Here is a 10461-nt window from a genome sequence, read left to right as displayed (position 1 = left end):
GAGTACCCTCAAGAGATTATTCATTCATTTACCTCGAGTAAAACATCAGAAACATCAGGGAATTGTCAAATCCTTTTAAACAAACCAACTGCTTTACTCGAACAGAAATCTGACTAAATAGAAAATGGAAGACAAATACCACTGGCCATTAGGTTGCATATGGTTGAGGCAGATTACTTGAATCATCAGCGCGGGAGTATTTGTGAAATAATAAGAACTGGTCAACAAAGAACTAATCGGATGCAATCACAACTGGCTGCAAAATTTCGATTGAAAATTAGCAATTGATGACAAGCATTAGATGTAAATCATTTCGTTTCCTCAGAATCTAACAGGAGCTACTTGATCAAAACAATACATATTATTCATAAATGTACACCATGTATGCAGAACCAGGCAGTACAGCTGCATCCTCTGTAGCTTGCAGCAAATTGATTTGATGCGCTAAATTCTATCGAGGCTCAGAGCACAAGGACCTGCCTCAATGGCTCAACCTTCCCATCTATTTATTTGTATAGATTTTATTTTTCACATGAAACTGAAAAACTAGCACTACATTATGCCTTCTTCCCTCCATTTTCCTCTCGTGTACAATGACTTGGTATGTACATATATTGAAGCTTGTGGATATTTGAACAGGCAAAAGTGCAATGAGAAGAAAACGGTCTGGGGTGATTGGCAAAGTCGTGCACGGCCCGAACCTCCAGAGACACTCAGTACATGGAAGAAAAGGTTGACTGCCGAGCACATGAAGCCATTACAGAGTATTCATCTCACATGTGCAGAAGATTATTTACAGTAACAGTAGCAGAATTTGTTCGCTGCAAGTCCTGCAAAGTTTTGATGCATTGGAGGTTCTTAATTAAGAATACAGGATACTATAAAAAAATGAATTGCTACGAAACATAATCCATGAATACCAACAAAGTTGGAGACTTGGAGTCTAGAAAATATTTTACACACTACAAAACCAATCTCCTAATTTATATAAATAAAAAAGCTCCAACCCTAATTCTTTAAATCAACATTCAATTTTGTGAACAGGTTTAAAAGTATACATCTCACGTTATATGTTATTGAAGGGTGGCAACAGAATGGAGATATGTTACAAAGGATCATAACACATAGTGATGCAACGTGGAAGAAGAGGGAATCGAAGAAAGCACATAAAGGAAATGATAATGACAAATGACAACATATTTGCAGACCTACTTTGTAACTAACCACAAAACGTATACCTAGGGAACAAATGAAGAACCTGGAGACATGTAAATATAAGTAAGTTCAAACAGAACCTGGAGTATCAACTCATCTGGAACATGGGGCAAAACCTCCCGCACTGTCTCAGCCATAGCAAGTATGTTTGCTATGACATCATTTGTGGAGTTTGATGCGGTCCTCATATGTAAACCACCAGTGCCACCAGGGTGTCTTCCACCAGCAGCAGGAGGGGTGGAAGAAGCAGATGGAGTAGCCTGAGATGGACTCATTGGCCAAAGGCTCCAGGCAGCATCCTCGAGAGCAGTTTGTGCATAAGTTTCTCCCACAGATGCTAGATGTCTCATCATCATCTGAACTCCCCCCAAGCCAACTGATCTCATAGCCGTTGAGGGACCAGCCCCATCTGCACCCTGGCCGGACCAAGTAGGTAGCCACCTTGAATCCAACCCTGCACTTCTATGGTGCAAGAGAGAGATGAACATAATTGATGGAAACATTGGCACCAATCTTTGAAATCGCAAACTATTCAATGACCATTTGTCTTTTACTTGAGATTGAATGGCTTTTAGAAAAGATTAGACAGACTCAGATGTTTGGAACTGCAATTTCAGCCAATGGCAGACTAGGATTTAAAATTTGGGTGAGCATTCCTGGTTATCATCATCTCTCTTGCCTCCATCTACTTCTTAGGTAAAAGGAAACATGCATGTATTGGAATTTACTTTTTCTGTTTTCTTAAGCAGAAAATTTGGTTAAAGTCAACTTAAACATGGTCATTGGATCTAATAGAATATGACAGCCAGTAAGCTAAAGAGTCATCACAATGTCAGATCCCGAGCAAATCTAGATTCAAGATTCAAGATTTCCAGTAATGCTAGAATTCATGGGTGCTCATAGAGGAACTACTGCTAGGTAACATGCTAACCATTGCTCAATAGCAGAATGGTCACTAGCTCTAAATTTCAGAAATTCCCCGGCCATTTTAAGGGGAAAAATGATTGTTTTCATCTAGAAGCAGCAAGCTGTACTCATTTCTAGGCAATCAAGAGAGACTATGATGATCTAAGGTAAGGGCCGCACCTCCAAGGGCTGCTCTCTGTAGAGTTCCGAATCTGGGTAGGGAATGCCCCATCAAGCAGTGCACGACCTGGAGTGTTTTGCCGATCAAATCCTTCATTTATTTGATGAGCAAGCTGCTCATCAGCCAGAACTTCTCCAGTATGAGTATTTGCTTCATTTTCAGGCCTGCCTACAAAAAGCGGCTTCCGACAAGTGGGACATGAGTATATCTCATTTAAACCCTGATCCAACCTGGTAATATTGAGCAATATTCAACATTTATTAAGCATAGGAGTAGCCAAATAAAATTGCTCAAAAGCAATAAGTTACAAAGTTGTACCAAGATCTCAAGCAAGCAAGATGAAAAAGGTGACTGCAAAGTAGCCTTTTGGCCTTAGCCATAGGTTCCTGTCATTACCCCGATTCATTAGACACTTACAGTTCCAATGAAAAAAAAGAGAGCAAGATATGAGCCAACCATACCCTACAGATAGCACATTCATCATCATATGCTCGTAGCTCTTCAGATGTTGCATCAGAAAGTGCTGCATGAAGGGCATCTAAAGCCATTCTAAGCTTGATAAATCCTTTTATACGCTTTATGATAGCGCTTAGCAAAGCCTGCTCAAATTACCAGAATCAATTAATGTAAAGGACATCAAATCAGTGTGTCAAAATAAACAAACTCATTTTATGTTAAATAGTTCCAAAAAGATAGTAGAACAAAATATTTACACGTATATTAAAAAAGAGGACCGCGTCCACAAGATGAAGTGCCACACCATGGAGCCACCAAATATGCACATAATGACCAAGTGCCATTAACAAGGCTGCCATGTCTAGCAAAAAGCCCAAATCCCGGATAAGAATGCCTTTCCACTCCAACAATGAACCTGCAACCACACTCCTTAATCAGGAAAATATCATCACATTAAATCCACTAGAAGTGTGGTAAAGTGAAACAAAGTGACATAAATAAACTAGGACCACCGAACAGCATTTTTAAAATTATATTGAAACTGCCCTTAAAGACAATGTGAAGACCGTGGGAGAAGCACTTTTCTAATGTACAGCAAAGGGAATTTATCTACATGCAGTCTAAGAAAAAAACAAGCCCACTTTCAGTTTTCAGTTGAAGAGCTAAGCACAAAAAAATGTGCCTGGTCGTTTTCAATTAAGATCTGTAAGTTAGTTGACCAATTTTGGCCCTTCAACAACTTTTGATGAAAGTAATTGTTGACTAGTCATACACATACACTATCCATTACACTATTTAGAACTTTCCATTTATACACACAAACACATATAACATAGTAATTACACACACATCCATGTGATCTCAGTTACTAAAGGACAAAAGTCTTTAACACGACAACAAGTTCTTGTAGAGTGTCAAGTGTAGAGAAAATGCATCCCCACCCTCCTCCCTCAAGTTCTATTTCTACCACTAGTACTAGTCCTTCACATTCACAAACATTGCTATAGCACCTACAAACTTTATGCAGTCGAGCAGTGCTTAATCTTTTTGAGTGAGCAGAACAAATACTTTAATTATGTTCACTGTTTTAAATTCCTAACATATCCATTGGATGTTTCAGTTGAAAAATATATCTTTGCAGTTTGGAAATTGACTTCGTTCAAGCAGCATCTTGACTTTGTGTCTGATCTCCAAGGTAAATTGCCTTAACACATACACTCTATAATATACTGTATATATAACAAAACTGTTGCCTATCACCTGATACAATCTATGATACTGGCATTCATATAGCAGAATAAAAGTTCAGGAAGTACCTGCTCTTATCGCATCAAAAAACTTGAATCTTTGGCAATTTGCACTATTCCCAGTCGAATGATGGAGCCAGATCTCAAGCAACTGAAATCCATGAACCAGCATAGCCTACAGAGAATATAACCTAGTCAACAAGTGCTATGTGTCTCACTAAGATTAAAATCCACGTAACATATTTACAATTTCTGTATAAAACTAGAGAAGAAGTTTTCCAGAGACATTACTTGCATGGTCTCAAAAGCAATACTGAAAGGCTCAAAGAACAGCAACAGAAACATGGATGAACCTGTGCTTCTGTATATTACATAACACATATGTATCCTGCAAACACCAAGATGATACAGAAATAAAGTGCTAGTCAGAATAAAAATTAACAGAGTGAGAAATAAACAGAAAAGAGAGAGAGAGAGAGCAGGCTAAATAATTCCCTTATATGCAACCATGTGAAAAATCACAAGAATTAGTATATCATCCCCTTCCCATTTAGACCTGTTATTTCACAAAGATACATTGTTTCTGATAGAGGAGCAGCCCCTCATGGGCCACCACTCAGAACATAGGAACAGGATGTTTATGGCAAACAAAGAAACTAAGCGACCTAATCCACCTGTCTCAGTGAGGCAACCATCATGACCAAGCCCAGCCACTGCTCCTCCAAAACTACCCCAACCATTTCCATCATCACAAACTTAGCACCAATAAAAGAAACTAATTTCATATGCACAATGACAAAGAAAATTGTTCTCTATAAATCAAAACAAGTTGCTGCTATGCTCAGGTCTTCTGCTTCCAATATGGTCTCTGATATACGATTGTATATTATTTTTATAGCTTTTACCAAAAGTCAAATTGTACTACCCATGGCAGATATTTCAAACAGTAATGAAATTGGGTTCTCATTGAGCTTTATTGCCAATATCATACAAAGATGGGCACCAAGTGCATTTCCTAAATCATATTTATCAATAAAATATTGGTTTACCAAAGGTTACCAGAAAAAGTCAACAGAGAGGACCAGCAACAACACTGAATAAGCACGAAAATATGTCCATGGCGTTGCAGAAGGAGATGCATTCAAACGTTCAAGTCGATCTCTAGCTAATGCTTGAAACATCTGTTAAACCATGCAAAATACCAGAAATCTTATCATTTCTATAATGAAATTAAAACAGCAGATTTTTATCATAAGAAAACAGTGCCACTAACCTTTAAAGAACATAGTACAGTCAGCCAAATTGACCAGAGACCTATTTGAGAAATTGTTGGTGGAATAACCAATGGTAAAAGTGTTCCCTGTGCAATATTCATCGCATAAGAAAACACAACAATTACATAACTACAAACATAGAGTTCCAACAGAATAACTAGCCTTATCAAACTTCATTCAAAGATACCCAATTCCAATCCAACAATCAAATCATCGTCATGGAAACTAATACTTATCCAGATTCAAAATATTTACCAGCCTGCTAACCAATACTATAACTGGACAAGCAGATTGCAAAACAACAGGTCTAAAAGATACAAAAGGAAAAGAAAAAAAAAAAACACCACTGCTAGATATTATTTGCTCTGAGAAGTTGGTGGTGCAAAAATTATGAAAAAAACAGGAAGAAGGTTGAACAAACACTCAAAGGTGATTTTACTTGTCATAAGTAGCCTTCTTTCTCATTATAGTTGCTCATTTAATAAAACCTGATTGTTGTCCCAAGACAGAATTTTAAAAAACTCAATGTGCAACAGAATGGATACAGTAGCTTAAATGAAGTAGCCTGTCCAGTACTACAGTAAATAATAAAGAAGAAAAGTCAAACGCTTTCCAACTAGTCACTTGGTAAGGATATTTACCTTGTAAATAGCATAATTAATGAGACGTTCCACTAGTTTTTGAATTTCAGAAGGATACAACTCTCCAAAGAAAATAGTCTGCAAATTAAACAACAAAATCAGAACCCTCAAAGCAATATCTATGAAGGAAAGTAAGCTTATCAATATGATAACCAACTGGGAATCTGAGCCATAATTCCATTTGAACTATTTAGCCCAAACAATGCTGCAGGTTCCAAGAACATATTTTCCTAATTCCAGTAGCATTAACTTAGTATAAAAGCCATCTCATCTATGCTCTCTTTTTTTCAAAGAAGGAAGAAGCTTTTACTGGAAAAGAATTAAGTTAGAAAATACAGAGAGAATATGTTTCATGCAGTGCAAGTAAAGAGAACCAAATCAGAAGGGCTGCCTGTGACATATCCCCTTTTGAGAACTCTCCTAAAATTCCCTAAGAAACATATCATGAAGAGACTAAAAGAAAACATCATACGCCCACAATAATTGATCATTCTGCGTACAAGCCCCCACAACAACAAGATGGTGTCCCATTTCTGTCAGGCAGGAATTTATGTGGTAAATTCTTTTCTAAAGCAGTAGCCCCATTCCTTAAGACACGGCATTTACTAACCATTAGACAAGCAATAGATGCCTGGCTAGCATGCAAACTGCAGAGAATGATAGTATAAATCTCGAAAAAACATGTTTCACCATATTTTTGTGTCAGGTCTTAAATCCTAATTGAGATCCTCTTAAACAGATTGCTCAACTCACTACATAAACCTCTGCAAATAAATATTCATAAATGAGCAGTTATAAACCAGAAAACATTTGGCAAAATTTTTTTTTTAAAAAAAACTCACCTTGAGACAAAGATTGAGTAGTATAAATACATTGAATACAAAATTGACCACCAATGCAATGGTGGCATATGAACCAAACAGAAGCTCAAGTGCATGGTTGGCATTCTCAAAGTTGGTAAGATTCTCAACAATCAAACCATCTGATCTCAATATATCTAACGACACTTCTGTTAGAACCGCAAAACTCAAAACCGTACACACTGCTGAAATCGCTAAATAACTGGCACCCATTTGTGACGAAAAACAGCCTCTCCACAAAAACCCACCTCCCAAAAATTCATAAGAACTGGCTTAACATGCCTCTTTCCCAACAACAATCACAACTTCAAACTAAACCGCAAAGAACAAAACCATCAAGTGGCTCAATTAGCTTAAAACTCTGTCAAGAAACCAATAGATTGTATTACCAAACTACAAAACCCCCACGAAAAACCTGCAGAAAAACAAATAATCAGCAATCAGAAAATAATTCGAAGCAGGAAGAGAAAAAACTAAAGCACAAAAAAAAATTCGTTACATAGTAACTCAATTCAGGTAACTTTTTCAGTTTTCAGCATCATGGCAATTTGATTGATAAGAAATTAAGAACCCCGTTTTTAATTAAACAGAAACGTTAAAAAATTGATGACGAATGAAAAAATCAGTTACAATAAATCTGATTTACAGCCCAAAATAGGCAACAAAAAAACCCTAGATTTTGAATTGTAAAAATAAAATGAAAATAAGAAGTCATTTGAATGGTTAGGGAAATAGAAGAAAGAACCTGATTTGATTCGGCTCGATCAGAGAAGGAGAAGTAACTGTTGGTGATGGCGTCGGTGGCAGAGAGAATAATAATAAATAATAAAAAGGCCTGATTGTGTTGAGAGTGTGGGGGTGGGGGAGGACAGGAGAGGGGAGAGTCTTTTTTTGCGGGAAAGTCATGTAAAGTATGTGTCATGATGATTTTTGTTTTCTTTTTCATCTTTGTTTTGTCTCCAATTGAAGGGAATGAAACTGTTTTATCTTTATCATCTTTGTATTCATTCATTATTTCAAATCTCGTTTTCCAGCACGTTTATTTTGTTTAAAAATATTTAAAAAAAAAAACTGAATTTTTTTTATTTTTTTTACTTTAAATTTATTTTTTTATATTTTTAAACCATTTTAATATACTAATATTAAAAATAATTTTAAAATATATCAAAATATTATTTTGATACATTTTTTAATAAAAATCATTTTTAAAAATAATAACTACTATATTTCAAATATTTCCTATATTTTCTTATACCTTCCTAGCTTATAGGTATTAATACATATTAAGTATTGTTGAGATTAGATGGTTATATAACTATATTTACAAATGATAAAAAATAATAATGTTTTCTCTTTATTTCTTAAATTTATATTGTTTTTATTTATTTTATTTACACTTATTTTATTTATATTATTTACTTTTAAATATATAGTTTTATGATATGTTATTAGCATGATTATTTCTGATTTCTATTTTGAAATAGATAATTATATTTAATTCGGGGATAAAAAGCAGAAGTGACCATGACACTTAGGTTTATGGTACTTAATATGTAAGAATTATTTATCATAAATACTTACGCTAAAATTTATAAACACCATTAAAAATGAGAACAAAACATCTCATCAAGATAAGATAAAGGTCATAATCCATCATCTTCACGAAGAGTTGAAAATTATCTCCCGATCAAATTAAGATGCCTTTTATCCAATGCACTTTGGATCAAATCAAAGGGTTTTTTTTTAAAAAAAAAAAAAAGAATTCAGTGATGATTCTACCCTTAAACATTTTTTTTTTCCCGCGAAACTCTTGGGGCTTGAACTTGCACACTGTTTTTGCATGCCAAATATTTTTTCGACTTTTGTTTGTTTAATTGCTAAACTATCAAGAAGTGGATGGAGAGCCAAGACCAGTAAACCACTTGCCGGCACTGTTGGGTGGTATTTAAACTGCAGTAGAGGCTGTAGAAAACTAAGATTTTAGATATCTGGAAAGAAGATGTTTTTGTAGACAAATCGAAGAAGTTGGTACACGAAGAAATTGATTCTGGCCCATGATCAAGGGTCCCTGAACCTCTTCGGCGTGTCATGATTGGAGCCTAGAACATCACAATCCAACCTCGTCTTTTTTATCATTGTAGCTAAAGCCAGGAGCTTTCTGGTTTCAGAGATTAGTGTAAACTGACTTCGATTCGTACCACCATTGTCAGCTCTCCCGAGCTAACTTGTTTTGATATTATTTCTTGCCGTTTGAACCTCCAAACTTACAAATTCCATAACCATAACCATAACCTTCCACGTTATATGACAAGAAGTTTATAAACAGAGTGTCAATGTTATATTTTCAATGCACTGCTGCAGTAGATGCTTGAAGAGAAGATGTTTTCATGGGAAAATTGATAAATACGTTGATGTGTTCAAAGAGCTAGCTTATGAGGACAAGATCAAATCGGAGTCTACGAATTGTCCTATCCAAGATGAGTTGATTTGGGATCTCTAATGGAGGTTTTCTGAAACCACGACTGTCCTGACTCTTGTAGGCTAACGCAGCTGTGTTTTTGAAGCCTAGCTGTCACACGTGCAAATCACCACCATTGCTGTCTGGTTCAAGTCTCCTTTTCAAGTTATCCCCGTTGGTTTCAGGTCCATAACCCATGGGTTGAACCCAGAGTTTCTACCATCCCCATATCGTCCGCTGGACTGAAGCGGAAGTCGGAGGCTTTCTGGGTAAATATTCAGATGAACTCTAGTTCGTTTTTTGAACTGGAAGTACTCTTAACTCATCAATGGTAACATCAAGGCTGGATTTTATTAAAGAGTACCTCTTTTCGTAGTTCATGGGAAACATCTCAGGTCTCATTTTGGCACAAAATATGGTATTCATATAATTGTCCCTGGCCTTGGAGTTAGATTTGGTGTCAAAAATAAAATGGTATTATTTTACTTAATTAATTCGTAATGAATTTTAATTAAAATTTAAAAAAGCATTTTTCGTGTTGTTCTTTTTTTTTTGTCGCGGAGGATATTCCAGTTTGATGACTCAATCATCAATTTTATAAGTTAACTCAATTAATTTAAATATTTTTATTTTTTTTATATAATTGAATTTTTTTTCCTTTAATGGGTTGATTGGGGATCGAGTTTTATGATTTGTTTAAATTTATTTTCTGTGAGGTTGTTTTTGTCTCATGACTTTGATTATAGGTTCTACATGTTCACTCGGTTGACTCAAGTTTTTTTTTATTTTTTTTATTGATTTTTTTCTAGTTTTATTCTTTAACATTTGAGTTAATTGCGAATTAAATTTTATAATTTTTTTTACTTGTTTTTTCTAAGGTTATCACAATCTTATGACTTAGGTCAAAAAATCTAACGGGTTAACTTAGATTAACTGAGATCTTTTTATTTTAATCTTTTTGTAATTGATTTGTTTTTCAATTTCATAATTTGTTTAGATTTCTTTTTTGTTGGGTTATCTCAGTCTTATTATCCAAAGTTTGACAAGTTGATTCGAGTTGACTCGAGTATTTTTTTTTTTTTAATTGATTATTTATTTATTTTATTTTTCAATATTGGATTAATTGAGAACTTAACTTCAATATATATTTTTTATGTGCTTTTTATGAGGTTATAACGATTTCATGACTCGGGTTATGGATTTTACATGTTAACCTGAGTTGA

At 35.1% G+C, this 10461-nt stretch overlaps 1 protein-coding gene across 3 annotated transcripts; it reads right to left on the bottom strand.

The window, feature by feature from the left end:
* Window positions 1–241: 241 nt before the first annotated feature.
* On the bottom strand, window positions 242–7729 carry LOC118028613 (E3 ubiquitin protein ligase RIN2). 3 transcript variants are annotated; one of them, XR_004684039.2, is made up of 13 exons: window positions 7526–7729; window positions 6763–7195; window positions 5921–5998; window positions 5279–5365; window positions 5065–5186; window positions 4297–4393; window positions 4075–4180; window positions 3016–3173; window positions 2764–2901; window positions 2621–2688; window positions 2302–2532; window positions 1296–1669; window positions 242–830 (listed from the first exon to the last, which is right to left on the bottom strand). XR_004684039.2 is itself a non-coding variant. In XM_035032281.2 (13 exons), the coding sequence occupies exons 2-13, from the start codon at window positions 6991–6993 to the stop codon at window positions 774–776; spliced, it is 1752 nt and encodes a 583-aa protein (XP_034888172.1). In that variant the 5' UTR covers window positions 6994–7195; window positions 7526–7728; the 3' UTR covers window positions 242–773. The 3 variants fall into 3 exon arrangements, 2 of the variants coding, with proteins under 2 accessions (XP_034888172.1, XP_034888170.1); XM_035032281.2 differs by having other exon boundaries at window positions 1296–1674; window positions 7526–7728; XM_035032279.2 differs by having other exon boundaries at window positions 1296–1677; window positions 7526–7726.
* Window positions 7730–10461: the final 2732 nt, after the last annotated feature.

The sequence above is a fragment of the Populus alba genome, chromosome 3, assembly GCF_005239225.2.
Source record: "Populus alba chromosome 3, ASM523922v2, whole genome shotgun sequence".
NCBI classification, from domain to species: Eukaryota; Viridiplantae; Streptophyta; class Magnoliopsida; order Malpighiales; family Salicaceae; genus Populus; species Populus alba.
The sequence above is the reverse complement of the archived record's forward strand: the minus strand, read 5'-3'. Positions and strand labels throughout refer to the sequence as shown.

Bases quoted from the DNA above. Each gene is read 5' to 3' on its own strand.
- LOC118028613 (XM_035032279.2), bottom strand. From the start codon at position 6,993: ATGGGTGCCAGTTATTTAGCGATTTCAGCAGTGTGTACGGTTTTGAGT. The intron at 5,366-5,920 runs GTAAATATCCTT...AATATTGCACAG, and splicing joins TTAATTATGCTATTTACAAG to GGAACACTTTTACCATTGGT. The intron at 2,902-3,015 runs GTAAATATTTTG...TAATTTGAGCAG, and splicing joins TCCTCTTTTTTAATATACGT to GCTTTGCTAAGCGCTATCAT.